Source organism: Sprattus sprattus (genome assembly GCF_963457725.1).
Source record: "Sprattus sprattus genome assembly, chromosome: 2".
NCBI lineage: Eukaryota > Metazoa > Chordata > Actinopteri > Clupeiformes > Clupeidae > Sprattus > Sprattus sprattus.
Window position 1 is genome coordinate 19321608 of NC_137921.1, and position 18825 is coordinate 19340432.

The 18825-nt window shown below is 43.9% G+C and overlaps 1 protein-coding gene across 1 annotated transcript in view; it reads left to right on the forward strand.

Annotated features, from left to right (window-relative positions):
* nbas (NBAS subunit of NRZ tethering complex) overlaps positions 1 to 18825 on the forward strand; it is a gene marked incomplete at both ends in the record, with an annotated part of 156630 nt that overhangs the window by 90333 nt on the left and 47472 nt on the right. The window contains 6 exon segments of the mRNA XM_080857545.1: positions 3660 to 3892; positions 4170 to 4280; positions 9230 to 9480; positions 14144 to 14478; positions 15161 to 15364; positions 16118 to 16320. Of these exon segments, the coding sequence (XP_080713671.1) occupies positions 3660 to 3892; positions 4170 to 4280; positions 9230 to 9480; positions 14144 to 14478; positions 15161 to 15364; positions 16118 to 16320 (1337 nt within the window).

Below are 18825 nucleotides of genomic sequence, written 5' to 3' on the forward strand. Positions count from 1 at the left end.
AATGGTTTATTTTTTCATAGTAAAAGTTCAGTTGAAATAACACGATGAACAAATTCATCCATGGGTTCCAGCTGTACCTACACTCTGCTGTCCTAATGGATAAACGTTTTTGGATCCGCATAGGGACATCCATTATCAGCACAGAACACGCTCCCTCTATCACACACACACACACATACACAGTCAAGGACACACACAGCTTTAAAGTTCTGAGAACTTTGTTAGTTTGCATGTTTAATCATGAGAAATGGATTCATCTAAACTGCCGCCAAAATACCCACCAGCCTCCCTGACTTACACACGCACACACTTTTTAGACGGCTCTGTTTATTAATCGCATCCCCTATCCACCTACATCCCTCGCTTTCTCCCTCTTTTATCTCACTCGCTCCATTTGCATTCCTGGCATCACCACTAAAGCACGCCTGGCAATGAATAGTTTACATAAGGATCAAAATTCTCTCTCAGTCTCAGCATGCGTTGTTTAATGCTGTTATATCTCTCTCTCCTCTCTCTCTCTCTCTCTTTTGCTCTCTCACACACACACACACACACACACACATATCATTATGTACTTTACATTTATCGCTGTTCTGTGTGTGTATGCGCCCGCCTGTGTGGGAGGCTAAGAGTTATCCTGTTGTAGTGTGACGCCCCGAAACAGTCATTCCCCTCCCTCTCTCTCTCTCTCTCCCTCTCCCTCTCTGTCTCTCTCTCTCACTCTCACTCTCGCTCTCTTAAACCAGGGCAAAGGTAATGAAATTGCTCTGTGTGTGTGTGTGTGTGTGTGTGTGTGTGTGTGTGTGTGTGTTTGTTTTTTTTGCTTGACCGGCTCACCTGTTGTCCCTCAGTGTAGGTCTGTCAAAAGCCATACCATGGGCTACGGTAATAATAGTGCTGTGTGTACTTTGTGTGTGTGTGTGTTGTTTTTTGTCATCTTTGGTTTTGTTTTGTTATGACCAGATCACCGGTAGTTTCGACCTCTTTGTTTCAATTACAGTCTGTAGAGCATGAGTGAAAGAGGGATGGATGGAAGGGTGGTATGGATGGATGACTGGATGAATGGATGAAGGGGGAAGAAGCTGTGGAGTGGAAAGGCTGACTCAAAGACTTGACTCATTTTCTTACTTCAAAGCAGAGGAATGAGGAGAATTACTGAGAGAGAGGCTTTGACTTTCAACATCTCTTTATTGGAACATTGATCTCAGGACACATTAACAACTTGCTTTAAAGGTTCAGTTATTAGCACATAAAACCAGCATAGCACGGGAAAGAGAAAGAATAAAAAAAAATTGAAACAGAGAGAGAGACCAGGGAACTTGTGGAGACAGAGCTGAACTGCTTAACTCACTGCAACCAATACCAAAGTGTTAGAGACCAATATTGATTTTTTTTTTCCTTTCCCAGAGATCGTTTATCTAAGTGATCTGGAGAGACTCCCGGCTCTACTGGGAGAGAGGGAGGACTGCTGTAGACTGGTAGCAAGATATGTAGCAGTCTGCCACTCTGTGAACGCCCTGTCCCACATGGCTAATACTTAATGGTTACTAATTAATAATTAACTTGTTTTATTATACGGCTCTTCAGAATGTTCCAAAAAGTACCGTTGATTTGAATGGGCCATCCCTACGTCATACCCATACATTAATTCCTGCTAACAGACCTCTGCGAAAGATAATCACCGCTGTCATTGGCAACGGGTTTTGTACTTCTAATTCACATCTTTCATATCATTCCGCCAGAAGTCCAGTCATTTTAACGCAACAGTAGAGAGTAATTTGAAGTCAGCAAGTAATGGGTTGCTATGCAACACCTGAAACTTCAAAGTTCTATTTGCTTGAAGAACTATTTATTTCTAAACGGGACACATGAAACGGCACCTAAATTATTAAAAAGAGATATGTTGGAGGAATGTCTTCTATCGTTTTTGGCAAGTACCCGTATAATAAGCGGGATAATGTATTGTCCGTCGGTCATTCTACAAAAATAATTCCCTTCGGTACAAAACAACACCCTCCGCTGCGCGTCGGGGTGTTGTTCGCCCCGTCGGGAATTATTTTTGTAGAATGACCTTCGGACAATACATTATCCCTTACTTATTATACGGCTCTTCAGAATGTTCCAAAAAGTACCGTTGATTTGATGGGCCATCCCTACGTCATACCCATACATTAATTCCTGCTAACAGACCTCTGCGAAAGATAATCACCGCTGTCATTGGCAACGGGTTTTGTACTTCTAATTCACATCTTTCATATCATTCCGCCAGAAGTCCAGTGATTTTAACGCAACAGTAGAGAGTAATTTGAAGTCAGCAAGTAATGGGTTGCTATGCAACACCTGAAACTTCAAAGTTCTATTTGCTTGAAGAACTATTTATTTCTAAACGGGACATATGAAACGGCACCTAAATCATTAAAAAGAGGTATGTTGGAGGAATGTCTTCTATCGTCTTCTATCGTTTTTGGCAAGTACCCGTATAATAAGCGGGGGATAATTATTTTTGTAGAATGACCTCCGGACAATACATTATCCCTTACATATGTTTATGTCATATCTTACTTACCTACCTTCCATAGCATCTCTGTTCCGCATGCCCCTTGTACTGTTTGTTTTATTTTTTATTTTGTTTTGTTTATTAGGATTGTATAATTTGTGTCAATATATAAATAGAGAGAAGTGGAGAGAGAGAGATCCAGAGAGGGGTAGAAAGGGAATGTGTGGTAGTGAGAGATGAAGATTGATTGACAGCTAGATAGATACATAAATAGACAGATAGACAAGCAGAAAAGAAAGAATGTGACAGAAGGTAGGAAATAGTGAGATGGTAAAGGAGTGAGAGAGAGAAAAAAGGAGGGAGAGTTTGTGAGGGAGATGAAGCAAGCAGGGTAGTATAAATCATGCACATGTGGGATATTGCTCACACACCTCACTGGCTAAAGAGATTGAGTCCCCAACCTGAGTTCTACTCTGCATGTTTAAACACACACACACACCTCATTTACCATACACACATGTTGTTAACATCTAGTCTCATGCATACCAACATTTCATTTAAAACACACCCTCTCACTCTCACCCACTTCCACACATTACAATCACTCCTGGTCATGTTCAAAGGTGGTTTGGGTGAGTTTTAATGTGGCACCGTGTCATTCCCTGCCTGAAGCTCATCACTCATTGTCATTACCATTATCACACACACACACACACACACACACACACAGATATGTGCACATACACACACACAGAGGGATGTGCTTCAATTATACACACACCAGCACAAGGAATTTATATGACTTATTTATATGACTTATCATTGTACTTCATTATAGTTTTCTTCCATGATCGTTTGGTATTTACCTCTGCCTAATTACTGACTTAATTAACTTGAACTGGTTGTGTGTGTGTGTGTGTGTGTGTGTGTGTGTGTGTGTGTGTGTGTGTGTGTGTGTGTGTGTGTGTGTACCCATTGAAGTATGCAGAACATGAATTCCTAAACTAAGTAATAATTAAAAATGGACTGCCACACACACACACACACACACTCTCTCTCTCTCTCTCTCTCTCTCTTTCTCTCTCTCTCTCTATATATCTATCTATCTCTCTCTATCTCTCCATAAGCTCACTCTTAAGTCTTTCCTCTGCTCTCCCTGTAGGCGGACCCCAAAGAGCTGATCCGGCTTGTGACTCGCCATGTGAGTGAGCAGGAGGAAAGCGCCGATTGGCCAGCGGAGGTGGGCCTTCTGATTGGCCAGCTGCGGGCCTACTCCGAGCGCCTGGCCGACTACACACAGGCCCAGGTTCTGCAGGGTCTTGGCCGCGGCGTGGACACACAGCGCTTCAGCTCCGATGCACAGTACAAGAAAGAGACCATCCTGGGCCTCGCCGAGTGAGTGTGTGTGTGTGTGTGTGTGTGTGTGATTGTGTTGTGTGTGTGTGTCTGTATGTGAATACAAGAAAGAGACCTGTGTGTGTGTGTGAGTGTGTGAGTGAGTGTGTGAGTGATTGTGTGAGTGAGTGTGTTAGTGAGTGAGTGAGTGAACGGGCTATGTTTGTGGCAGAGTGGCCATAGGAAATGGTACACTATGTCTTAATAGTTTTGAGTGTAAATTCTCAGACTGTGTGTGTGTGTGTGTGTGTGTGTGTGTGTGTGTGGTGTGTTTCAGGACACTGGACGAGAGTGTGTACCGTATATCCATGTCATTGGCTCAGCGCTACAGTGTTTCTCTTTGGGAGGTGTACATGACACACCTTGAGTTCCTGTTCACTGACAGTGGGTAAGTCAAACACAATCTCACATACACTCTCTCCACTCACTCACTCACTCACTCACTCACTCACTCACTCACTCACTCACTCACTCACTCACTCACTCACTCACTCTCTCCACTCACTCACTCACTCACTCACTCACTCACTCACTCACTCACTCACTCACTCACTCACTCAATGACACACATACACTCACACACACACATACATACATACAGTATATATACAAATGTAGTACGTATATAATATTGGATTTACCTTGATAATAGTTACCATAACTTCAAGATAATGTGATGTTACTGTGGTGAAAGTGTTTGCTCATTTGAGTCTGTTTGGTCACTTTTGGAGAGGTTAGCCTGTACATAGATTCTACAACATTAGGTTATATAGCCTAGGCTAGCCTTCAATTCATGTTCGATTTAGTACTTGAATGTGCAGATGGCTATGTTATGTTGTGTTTATTAGACAGGCATTTTAAAATGTTATACAGTATTTGGGGCATTTTGGCACCTTTGGATATAATACATTTGCCTGATAGGTGTGATAAATATGTAAATGTCTAATGTATAATGCCATAAGAAGTCACTCACTTACTTACTTGTTATGAGATACACTTTTTTCTCTTACGTAAGTGTGATGACTACTTAGCTCAGAGTAGCCATAACACAGGGAAGACACGACACCGTCAGGTAACGTTTTAAACAAACAACATTTATTAACAACAGTACAAAAGTCAGTAAGTGATATGAACGGTAAAGTAAAGTGTCATGTAAGTCAGTACGGTAGAATATGTGTAATGCATATAACTAAGGCAATGAGAATCCTTCATCCAGCGCTCCAACGTCCAGCTAGAGCAGAAGAGCGTTCTGATCATCATTTTTTCACGTCAATGACTCCATGAATGAAGGTGGTGACATGAATAATAAATAATAATCTTGAGGAAAAGACTCAAACTTCCGTACGACCTCTAACTTTTCTTTTGCCCCTGGGTGTTCCACTAGAGAATAATAACACTGAGATGGAGATTAGGTTTGTGCATGTATCTGTATCTGTGTGTGTCTGTGTCTGTGTACGCGGGTGTGTGTGTGTGTGTGTGTGTGTGTGTGTGTGTGTGTGTGTGTGTGTGTGTGTGTGTGTGTGTGTGTGTGCGTGTGCTGTGTGTACTGTGTGTACTGTGTGTAGCTCTATGTGTAGCTATATCTGTGCCAGGGGTTCACCCATGTTTGCCTGTGAATGAGTGTGTCTGTGTCTGTGTCTGAACGTGCGTGTGGCAGAATGTGTAAAAGTGTGTCCGTTCCTCTCTCTCTCCCTGTGTAAAGAAGAGAGGGCATGAACCTGTTCTCTTTTCTCTTGTTCTTTTGCTCCCTTTACCCCACCCCTCCTTATTCCCCACTCAGTATGCTGCAGGGGGCATCTGTGGCATGCCATGAAATATAAAAAAAATTATTTTACACACACACACACACACACAAGAGAGAGAGAGGAACGGACACACTTTTACACATTCTGCCCACACACGTTCACAGGCACACTCATTCACACAAATACACAGGCAAACATGGGTGAACCCCTGGCACACGTACAGCTACACACTGTTACACCTGGTACCCACACTCACCGACACACACACACCCACCCACACATGCCTGAATACACAGACACACACAGATACAGATACATGCACAAACTTAATCTCCGTCTCGTTATTATTCTCTAGTGGAACACCCAGGGGCAAGGGAAAAGTTGGAGGTCGTACAAAAGTTTGATTCTTTTCCTCAGATTCTTTTTTTTTATTCATGTCACCACCTTCATTCATGGAGTTATTGGTGACGAAGGGCCGGCATTACAGTCGAGTATGGGCTCTGACTGCCATACCAACAAGCCTGGCTCTTTGGCATTGTGCTTAGTGCTTAGGTTTGATTCCACATACTCAAGGTTCAGGTGGGGTGACTGCTCCCTCCAATTGGTCTCAAACACAAACACACTCTACTTTGACGTCTCTTGGTTTTAAACAAATTTAAAGTTCTTTGCGTCAACACTCTACTGTCTGGAACGTATCCTGCTACAGATACACTGTGTAGCGCTTTCTCTTTTAAACACACACACGGGCACACACACACACATACAGTATTTGATGGCCGTGGACAGAAGTGTGTTTGTCAGCAGCATGCAGTTTAAGGGCGTAATGTATCGTGTGTGTGTGTGTATGTGTATGTGTGTGTGTGTAACAATATCGAGAGGCTCCTAATCTTTGCTGAAAAGGCATGATGTTGGAGGAACATGAGGACAGGGTTCTGAGAGGAAGTGAAGTCACAATACACAGATCAATTATGGAAATCAGATTAGCCTCCAAATAACAAAAGACACACACACCAACCTCTTTATCAGCCTTACACTGATGTATTATTGGCTAGTGTGTGTGTGTGTGTGTGTGTGTGTGTGTGTGTGTGTGTGTGTGTGTGTGTGTGTGTGTGTGTGTGTGTGTGTGTGTGTGTGTGTGGTGTGTGTGTGTGTGTCATTGTCTGTCTGTGAGAAAGAGAAAGAGAGTCTTCTTGAGTGGGTGGGCTGTGTGTGTGTGTCCGTGTGCTTGCACATTGCTTTGTTTGTGTGTGTGGGGTGTGAGTTTTCGTGAGTGTGTGTCTCTGTGTATTTGTATGTATGTACGTATGTGTCTTTCCTATTTTTTCTGCACATTATCCCCACACGTCCAAACCCTTTTTCAAGAGGATTAAATGATAGATTGAAAGATCTTTGTCTGTGTGTGTGTGTGTGTGTGTGTGTGTGTGTGTGTGTGTGTGGCTTATATCTGAGTGGGTGTTTGAATTGATTTTTCAGTCATGCTTTCTATTTTTCAACTTATTTTTTCCTGTCTTGTTTGCTGTCCCTGTTTCACTCTTTCAGGCTCCCTCCCCGCCTGATCAAATATAAAGCACGCCTCTAGTGTTAGCCCTGGACTAAAGAAAACGTTGACAGAACCCAGTACAGTGATGCCAACTCGTACGAATTGATCCGTATTAATACGAAAATGTGGTGGAAATACGGCGATACGAATATAATGACTCATTCATACGAATTTAGGGTCAACTTGCAATATTATTTAATGAATAGAATATTTGCGGTAAGTCCAGAAATAAGCAAAAATGTGTCATGATTTGGCTTCCTGCTTACGAACGCGGAGGGCGCCATTCTTGTTTTGACCGACGTGATATACGCTTGAGCTGATTGGTCGATATTATAGCTGCAGCGACACGGGAAGAGTATTTACTTTTGACGTTGATGGATAAAGTTAACTTGTCGCATCTGCTTTTAGTTTACAAATGGCCACCACCAACATATTTGGGTACGTTTCTGTGATTGTTTTTAATCAACTACTGCTTAATATGGTACCCCAATCAAAGGATATTAAACTACTGATCAAGAATAAAACTTTCTTGACTCGAGCGATATATTTTTCAAACACAAATACGAATGGTCAACGCATAATTTCCGTCGAATCAAGGTATATTTCTGTCAAAAGAGTGAGCTAAATGAAAAGACTCAGGCAAAAGACTGAAGTTGGAACAGATCGCATTTGTTGTCATCCCCGTGGCAACAAACTGACACGAGCACCGCTACTGTCACTGCTCTTCTGGGCGTTGTCTAGCAGTACTTTCCACTTGACGTAATCGAGCTCCTTTCTTACTTCGCTCAATTTGCCTTACTGAGTCTTTTCATTTAGCTCAATCTTTTGTGGACGAACACTTTCTCATTTTTTATACGTGATCGAATATAGCATGCAACGTTACAATCTAAAATTATGGCTGAAAAAAAAGAAGCCATTTCCTAGGAATCAGACTTTCTCCCAGATACCAAGGAATATACTTCTATTAGTTGAAGTCCTGTGTCTACCAGTCATGCCTTTTGCACTATATGTCGGTCCACATTTAGCATTGCCCATAGTGGACTCTATGATGTTAAGACACACATGTCTGCCATCAAACACAAAACAGCCAGCACCCAAGTCCAGGGGAATAATAGTCTGCTGTCAATGGGTTTTGAGACCCAGTCCAGTGGCATGACCCTGACTGAGAAAGTCACCTTGATTTTATTTTATAAGGGTTGCATTTTGTGTACAGAAACTTATAAAATATGAGATACTTCCACCATAATATGAAAAGTTTGCCAAAATACACTATGACACAGCCAAATTCACGTGATTAAGAAAAGAGAGACCCTCTCAAAGTGAGCTTAAAGTCTATGAGTCTACGTTTGTAGGCTGAATGCCAAAATATTGTTTCTTTTACAAGTACATATCAACATTTTGCCCGTTGCACCCATTAACGCAGTACAGATTTCACTTAAGGAAAAATACTAATTTACTGGGGAAAATACTAATTTTGGAATCATTGAGTACAGATTGGCACACCACAATGTTGGCAATACTGCCAGTAGCTTCCCCTTCCTTCCTCCTCCTCCTCTTCCTGTCTCAAACTCTCCTATTTATTTTCTTTAGTTTGTTTTCTCTCCTCCCTCTCTGTGAGTCGCATACCGATACTAACAGTCCCTTTGGATAAATGCTCATACTCTTCAGACGCCGTCTTTCTTTCTTCTTTCCTTTTCTCTTCTCCCGGTCTCTCTCTTATGCTTTTTTTTCTCCTCTCCTCTCCTCTCCTCTCCTCTCCTCCTTTCTCGCCGCGTTCTTTCTTATTCTTTTTTTTCTTTCACATGCTATGCTGATTTTATGTACTAATAACTGTAAATTTAAAGCAAGTTCTTAATGTCTCTCTCTCTCTCTCTCTCTCCATCTCTCTGTCTTTGTCTCCCTCATCTTCCACTCTCTTTCTATCTGCTTCCATCTCTCTCTCTCTCTCTCTCTCTCTCTCTCTCTCTCTCTCTCTCTCTCTCTCTCTCTCTCTCTCTCTCTCTCTCTCTCTCTCTCTCTGTATCCCTCTGTTCCTTTCTTCCAACCCATCAGGCTAGCCACAAATGAGATTGAGAGCCGCTGCGAGTCCCTGGCCCTACTGACCACGCTGAAGAACAATCCGGAAGATTTCTATGCCCACATGCTCAAGTACGTGTACCCAGCCATTGCAGGAAGTGACCTCAGCCGCCTGCTGCTCTACTATTCACTCCTGGAGTCATGTGACTGTGCTCAGTACATCACCGCGGCGATGAAGCCCGACACGCATGTCAAACTGCTGAAGAAGCTCAAGGCTGTAGCAAGTGGTAAGGCAACACACACACACACACACACACACACACACACACACACACACACACACAAACAACCACACACACACACACTTAAATGCGCACAGACAACATGCATTATATCGCATGCTGCAAACAATGATTCTGATTGCTTAACAAACTGAAGGCCATTGCAAGGAGAGAGACATACACACAAACACACGCATACTCGTTCACACACATACGCTTGTACACATACACACTGCACTTATAAGTTATAACCACTTGGTGGACATCGCTAGTTGTGAGACCAAGCAACCACAGACACACACACACATACACACACAAACACAAACACCCACACACACACACACACACAAACTATGCTGGTTGAGAGGCTCTTAGTCATGGCATACAGTTAGACCCATACACAAACATATTTGTAGATGCACACTAAAAGATGATCCGATTTATCTTTGTTGGCTGAAGTAGCAAGCATAGCATTGGCCATTGAAATGAATGGCGTAGCTAGCATAGCATTGACATTAATGGGAGTTGTAATCTGTCATTCTCTCCAGGTCTATATAATACCTCCATGTACCTCTGTTATTTATGAGAATACAGCCTGATTGGCTTATGCTATGCAAGCTTTGGCCAATGACAGGTTGTCATTGTTTTGTCTGAGAACAAAGAAAAAACAGGTCAGCGAGTGATTGTTTTGTGAACCAGTTCATAACTTTGAAACTGGGGCAAGGACCGGTTCAGGTAATTTTAATACTGATATGGGACTAAAGGCATCAATGTAGTCGTATATTACACGCTAAAAACATATATCAATACGGATCGGTTATTTTTTACACCTCTAATGCACACGCTAGTCCTTTCCTCCATGATGTTTACAGTGTTCCTGCCATTCAGTTCATGGAGAAGAGACGACAGAGGCAAGGTCCTGACCCCAGTGTGAAAGCAGCAGCAGCAGCAGCATGCTACTTCACTCACTCTCTCCATCCTCTGAATCACACTGGGAATTTGGTTCCTGTATGATGAATAGGAACATACGTGCCAGTCATTTTCTTTATTACTAGAGTGCTAGAATACCTTGAAAATCACACACACACACACACACACACACAAAAACTTTGCTGGTTGAGAGGCTCTTAGTCATGGCATACAGTTAGACCCATACACAAACTATGTGTAGATGCACACTCGGGTTGTGAATCTCTCATGAAAAAGACGTTCCAATTTGTATCTCTATACATGGGCACGATGGAGAAGAGGCGACAGAGGCAAGGTCCTGACCCTAGTGTGAAAGCAGCAGCAGCAGCATGCTACTTCACTCATTCTGTCCATCCTCTGAATCACACTGGGAAGTTGGTACCTGTATGATGAATAGGAACATACGTGCCAGTCATTTTCTTTATTACTAGAGTGCTAGAACACCTTGAAAATCACACACACACACACACACACACACACACACACACACACACACACACACACACACACACACAGAAATGAATGTATTCTTTCTTTGGCAAATGGGTGTACACACAATTTTCAAACCTTGAACACACACACCTTTTAATACTTAAACAGCACACACATTCACACACTTAAAGAAGCATTAATGCAGATTTTAAATGGCCTTAATCTACTGAGGTGATCACAGTCTTCATTACAGATGCATTTCCACCAGACTTTTCCATAACAGGTTGATTAGGTGTTAATGAGATGTTATGAAATGTATGCTTTCTGTTGCACAGCACACACACACACACATACACACACACACACACCATAAATCAAAAGGCTATATTTAAAGTATGTTTTCACCTAACTGAGGTAGTGATTGATACTCACCCGAAGCCTAGTTACATAATTACATACTCATTTCACTTTGTTTGGTAAGACTCTCTACCTAAGGACACATATGTTATGGTAGCCCCATGTTAAAAACGTTACACACACACACCCTCATTTATATGCAAACAGGCATCAATTTCAAGGTAAATGCTAAACACACACACACACACACACACACACACACACACACACACACACACACACACACTAATGCCCACATATGCAATATGCAAACACACACAATAACAAGAATGGCGTGTGACTTCTTGCAAGCAATTTGTTATGCAAGAATGTATGTTATGAGTCACACAGTTACAGCCTTCATCAAGACGCAGACTGCCTTCACTCTCACAGAACTTTCAATCTGCACTCTAATCATGTGACAGGACCCATCAGTTACCATGGCAATGGCAATGGCAATGGGAAGGGGTCCCAGTTGTGATGGAGTCTGTTAATTAGTTTGATAACAAAGCCACATTAATTAATCCTTCTAGAACTTTCCGTCACAGAAAACACATGTGGGTTGAAATGACAATAGAGAGGAGATGGTGTCAACTGTTTGCTGATAAGCATTGAATGAACTAATTATGCTCATTTCTGCTTGACGAAAGAGAGAGGAGATGAGAGAGAAAGGGACAGAAAAAAAGAGAAGGAGAGAAAGAGAGAGGGGAGAGGGAAAGAAGAGAGAGAGAGAGAAAGGGAGAGACTGAAGCAATAGTAGAATAAGTTAATTAAAACTCACTGCTCAATAACTCCATTCATGTCAGTCAGTTGTGTACTGCAGAGAGAGAAAAGAGGGACAAAACCTAGGATGTGTGTGTGTGTGGGGGGGGGGGGGTCTTGGTAAAGGTCAGAAAGTTGATTTTTGTCACAAATGTTTTAACGCATGGATGGTTCCTCCTGTAGCTGCTCAGGCGAAACCTTTTAACACTTGTCCTCTCTCTCTCTCTCTCTCTCTCTCTCTCTCTCTCTCTCTCTCTCTCTCTCTCTCTCTCTCTCTCTCTCTCTCTATCTATCTATTTATCTATTTATCTATCTATCTATCTATCTCTCTATCTCTCTATCTCTCTCTCTCTCTCTCTCTCTCTCTCTCTCTCTCTCTCTCTCTCTCTCTCTCTCTCTCTCTCTCTTTCTCTCTCTTTCACTGATGCACACAAACATGCTCTGCCTCTCTCTCTCACCATCTCCTCTCTCTCCCTCTCACACATGCACACACACACACACACACACACACACACATGCATACAAGCACACTCAGGCTGGGTTGAGTTTGTCAAAATGGAACATGTCTGTGATATCTCTTAGGGGAAATGTCTGAGCCTGGCCGGTCTGTCTGGTCTGTGTGTGTGCGTACGTACTTACATGTGTGTGTGTGTGTGTGTGTGTGTGTGTGTGTGTGTGTGTGTGTGTGTGTGTGTGTGTGTGTGTGTGTGTGTGTGTGTGTGCGTGTGTCTGTGTGTGAGTGTACCATGTCGGGACAGAGACTAGTTCTCTGAGGCTCATGTTCAAATATTTAAAACCCCCGTGTGGGTGTTTGTGTCATATTTAAGAGTGTGTCTGCCGTTTGTGTGTGTGTGCATTTGTGTGTGCGCAGGCACCCACCCACCAGCTAGTGAATATGTGTCCTCCAGAAGTGTGTATCAGAGCTGCAACAGTTCCACAGGTTGTAATAAACCCACATCATCAGAGCGTTCACAGACTTCCTTGATGTTATGCTATGTCCGATATTAAACTAGTGGGAGTAGACTCAATCTGTGTTGCTGTTCTTGCCACCCTCGGTCTACAGGAAAAGGATGTTGACTCCCTGACTTGCAGACTTAGACTAAAAGAAACTCATGTCTTACGTCCAGTATGGGAGACTTGGACTATTCAATTCAATTCAATTCAATTTGATTTGTATAGCGCCATAACAATACAATTGCCTCTAGGCGCTTAACAGAGCCCAGAGCCTAAACCCCCTTAGTGCATGCACAATGGCAACAGGGGCAAGGAAAAACTCCCTGTTAGGCAGGAAGAAACCTTAGGCAGAACCACGGCAAATAAGGGGGGACCCATCTGCTTGAGGTCGGCCGGGTTGAGACAGGAAGGTGGGACGGGGGGAAGGGGGGAAGGGGGAGGGTTGTGTGGCAGAAGGGGAAAGGAAGCAACAGGGGTTATACACAGCCAGTATTTGGTCGCTGGACATAGTATGTATACAAACATCAGGTAGTAAATACATGATACAGGCAAGACCAGATTACTGTACCAATAGGGTTACTGTTACAGGGGTAAGGGATGTAGGGACAGAGAAACATTTCAGTGGTGGCAATAATGTATATTGTATATAAATGCTAACATAGGGTATTGGGTAGAGTAGGTGTACGGCAATGCAGTGGCGGTGGGTGCAATTGGCCGAGGGTTTCTCCAGGTAGACCAGGTGGAGAGACTACAGCAGCGTCCCATGTCGGAGATAGTCTTGATTAGTAGGGGAAAAAAAGGGAAAGAAAAGGAAGAAAGTAAGTGGGTAGAGTTCAGCTGTCCATGTGCGTAGATGCGGAGTGGTGGGGGTGAGGAGCAATAGTTCCACTTCCATCAGCGATTGGAACATGCTATAAGGGAGAGAGAACATTTATGTGGGAGACTAGAGAAAACTGCCATCCTTACTTCCTGTCTGGCAGGCTTGGACTACAGAAAACTGCTATTCTTACTTCCTGTCTGGCAGGTTTGGACTACAGAAAACTGCTATTCTTACTTCCTGTCTGGCAGGTTTGGACTACAGAAAACTGCTATTCTTACTTCCTGTCTGGCAGGCTTGGACTACAGAAAACTGCTATTCTTACTTCCTGTCTGGCAGGTTTGGACTACAGGAAGCTGACGGACGAGGCGTCGGACCCCCTGCAGGCGCTGGAGCCGGTGCTGAGCAGTCAGAACGTGTTGTCTGTCTCCAAGCTGGTGGGCCGGGTACCGCTGGCCTCGGGCGCGTGCCTCACCCCCAGCGCGGTGCACGCGGCCTGGCTGCGGAGGCTGTTCTGGAGGGGGGACACCCAGGTGCTGAAGAAGCCCCCCCAGACGGATGTCGAGTTCCTGCACGCCTACGACACCTGCGCCAAGTACCTGGACAGGCTCCTGCCAGGTGACGCCGTCTACTTCCTGGATTTCATCACCTTCTCCTTGGAAGCGGCCAATCAGGTGAGGTTTTGGCATTTTAGTATTTTAGAGCTGAATATTTATTATAAGGGTCTAGTGAGCCTTTTTCGTGTTCGTGTTCGTGTTCATGTATCTGTGCATGTGTATATGTGTATGCGTGAGCTTCCATGTTGGTGGGTGTGTGTGTGTTTTAAAAACTGTGAGTTTTCATGTGTGTGTGTGTTTGTGTGCCGTTGTTGTGTGTGTGTGTGTGTGTGTGTGTGCGTGTGTGCGTGTGTGTGTGTGTGTGTGTGTGCGCGTGTGTGTGTGTGTGTGTGTGTGTGTGTGACTGAGCACCACTAATCTTTCTTCTCTGGCTGCTGCTGGCGCGCCAGGAAAGGGAAGTTGGAGAGTGCAGACATTTATTAAGAACCAGAGATAAAAAGGGGAATGAAAGATCTTGGGATGAGTCAGAAGATTCCTGCTGTAGCACTGTGATCATCAACTGATCATGCATCCACACACACACACACACACACACACACACACACACACACAGAGCATCAAACTACACCGCATTATAGACACTTATTTAATATTATACAGACAGATTGAACAATACATGAAAACACCCACACCATCATATATTAAACTCTTTTGAATGCCCATGTATTCTAAGTTGTGTGTGTATGTGTCTGTGTGTGTGTTTGTGTGTGGCTATGTTTGCGTATATGTGTGTGTGCAGCTTACGGTGGAGACCCGCTGTGAGATCAGCAAGCGCGCTCTCAAGTCGCTGCGGGCCGCCGCCGAAAAGACCAGGAAGAAGGGTGGAGATGATGGGGAGGGTCCTGCCTCCTTTGACTCCGCCCTGTCCCACCTCATCCAATCAGTGGCTCACCTGGAGACACTCAACCTGGACTTCCCCTTGTCACTCAAAAACAGCGATGAAGTACGTTTTCTGTGCAGACACACACATTTTCATTTTAATTCTTTAAAAAAACACTCTCTCTCTCTCCTATCTCTCTCTCTCTCTCTCTTTCTTTCTCGCTCTCCTCTCTATCTCTCTCTCTCTCCTCTTTCTCTTTCTCGCTCTCCTCTCTTTCTTTCTCTCTCTCTCTCTCTCTCTCTCTCTCTCTCTCTCTCTCTCTCTCTCTCTCTCTCTCTCTCTCTCTCTCTCTCTCTCTCTCTCTCTCCATGGTGTTTGGCAGTGGCAGTGCCTGTCATTATGTGAGGTCAGGCCCAAAGTCACCAGCTCACTGTAGGGACTTGTAAAGAAAGGTTTCAGAGATCTAGAGTGTCAGAGTGTAATAGAGTGTGAGGGATTGTGTTTGATTGCATTCCTGCAGTGCTAGCCCTTTGTGTGTGTGTGTGTGTGTGTGTGTGTGTGTGTGTGTGTGTGTGTTTCTCTGTTGGCATGCTTTCTTAGCATATGCAAGACTGATCCAGTGCGATAGTAGCAATTGTGTGATGGAGCACTTAAAGGGCACCCACGTGTGTGTGTGTGTGTGTGTGTGTGTGTGTGTGTGTGTGTGTGTGTGTGTATGGTGTGTGTGTGTGTGTGTGTTAATGCATGCTTTGTATGTATATGCAGAGGTGAATAAGTGTCAGTGTGTATGTGTGTAAGGGTAACTCTCTTAAGAGCAATTACGAGGCAGCTGTGAGTGTGTGTGTGTGTTTCCTCATGTGTTTATGTCTCTCACAGGACCTCTTGCGGAGCTACAGCCGCCTCTACGACCTCTCGCGCTCTGAAGGTCCGAAGGTCCACCAGCTGGCCGTCACCATGGCGATGGACAGCCAGCCTCTGAGGTGCATCGAGCAGCTGCTGGAGGTTGCTGTAGGAACCTCGGAGCTGTCTGTCAAGGGCGTGATGCAAGACGCCATGGAACAGATCATATTGGCATTCAGGTACAAGCGACAATATTACATAATCGTATATTCATCATTCTCGACAACTGGCCAAAAAACAACAACGATTCATGGAAAGTTTTGCCCTAAAAACTGGAAACGACTAACAACAAAAACGTCTTCAAATATGCGTATTGTTGTGTATGAATTATCAACACACACAGACACACACACACACACACACACACACACATACATAATTGCACAATCGATTGCTTTTGGTATGTGAAGTCCCCCCCACCCCTGGGCTCTGCTGGTCTCTCTGATGCTTGTGGAGTAATTTAAGATTAGGAGAAACTTTAGCTTCTCATAATCAGCTTCTCATTCTCAGAGCCATCAACTACGCCTTCAAGCATGCACTGTGAAGTACCTCTACTGGCGTTCGGGTCGCAAAAAATAAAGCACGACCCTCCCACCACCCTCACGTCCCGCACACGCACACGCACACGCACACGCACACGCACACGCACACGCACACGCACGCAAACGCACACTCACACACAGTCCAATGAACATATACGTTAGTGTAAAGTGCAGAACACACACTTTAGTAACTGTCATGTTTCAAATGTGGAGATGAATATTTTTATATGTATTTGCCTGTGCTAAAGTGTTCTGTCCGTGTCCGTGTCCGTGTCCGTGTCCGTGTCCGTGTCCGTGTCCGTGTCCGTGTCCGTGTCCGTGTCCGTGTCCGTGTCCGTGTCCGTGTCCGTGTCCGTGTCCGTGTCCGTGTCCGTGTCCGTGTCCGTTTCAGTGTCAGTGTCCGTTTCCTTGTCCTAACGTGTTTGTGTGTGTGTGTGTGTGTGTGTGTGTGTGTCTGTGTGTCTGTGTGTAACTGAGCATCTGTTCTACCTCCCAAGTCAGTGCTTTACTTAATCATTGGTGACACAAATAAATAGAGCTAGAGCTCCAATTAAGATGAAATGATCCAGAAGGCCTGTCATATGCCAGAGACTTCGCTTAGTTGGCGCACATCAAAGACGTGTAGGCTTTTAGGTTACAGCATTGCCTTACTCCATTAGGTTCAGTGTCCAGCTTCTGTCTTTCCTTTTTATGTTTCCCTCGCTCTATCGCTCTTTCTGTCTGTATCTGTCATTCCTTATCGTTTCAGTCTGGTTCATCTCATCTGTTGGTTTTGTTGTCTTTTTTTTCCTACTCTCTTCATCCTACTCTCTTGTCCCACGTGTCAAAGCCTCTCTCTCTCTCTCTCTCTAGCTCTCTCTCTCACTCCCCTCCTCCTCCATCTCTCTATCCCTGTGTCTTGTTATCGCTCTCTTTCTGCTATGTGTTTCACCATTTTCGGTTACTTACACTGACATTTTTCTTGTCCCAGCTGTACACCATTATCGCTTGGTCCCTGGTGCTTGCGCCGAGATGTATGTGAAGAGCTCTTGACTGCTCCCTATCTGTCCTTTTCTCCCTCTATCTCTTGTTTTCTCTCTCTCTTTCTCTATCCCTCTCGCTCCATTTCTCATTTTCTTCCTGCCTCTCTCTGTTCTTCCTCCCTCTCTTCTTTTTATATCTCTCTCTTCTCTCTTATCCTCTCTCTCTCTCCTTCTTTTTCTCTTTTTCTTTCACCTCTCCTCCTCTGAGTTTCTCTGGCTTTTAGCCGTCTGACCCTGTCTGCCCTGAGCACTATTACTTCCCTTTCACAGACTGAGTGGCAGTATGCCACACACACACACACACACACACACACACACACACACACACACACACACACACACAAACTAATCTCTCAAACATCAGGGTTCCCACGGTACCTGGAAAACATGGAAAACATGGAATTTATTTTTTCATTTTCCAGGTTTGGAAAAGTCATGGAAACTGGGCAAAAGTGAACACTTACATGGAAATTGAAACAGTTGTCCTGGAAAATTTTATTGGATGATGTGAAAAATAGTACTATTGAGCACAGAATTAAGATGCGTTTATAAAAACCTTTACATGTGACCAGCTTTTACTGTTGATAGAAATGGATGATCCCATGTTGTAGCTGTAGAGCATGCTCTTGGCATCCTTTCTGGTATATTGGATGTTGGAATTTGATGCAGGCAACCTGGTGAAATGGACTTTAAAAGTATAGTTTCGGATTGGTGGACTTCGGGAATATAGCCAAGAAACGTTACTCGCGATCTCAATAGAAGGGTCAAATACATACATTTCCCAGCCAACATGGGAGCCTTGACATCTACAGTGAAACATCTTACGCAAGTTAGGGTTATTATTTTAACTGTGCGGTAAACCTGGGTTTATCAATGTTAGGTAGTAAGCAGTGCAATCTTGCTAACTAGCTGGCTGCAACTTGCTGATATTTACCTTGCTTTTAAAATACTAGAACTATGTTTGATCCCCATATGCAGTTTTACTCATTGACTTTTCCTAAAACCGTGTTATTCACCACATTTAGGGGAGTTTGTTTTGAATGTGGATTCATTAATGATGGTTAGCAAGCACATGCAGGTCTCAGCAGGGACGGGAGGAAGAGAGGGCCGTGGGAGCTGG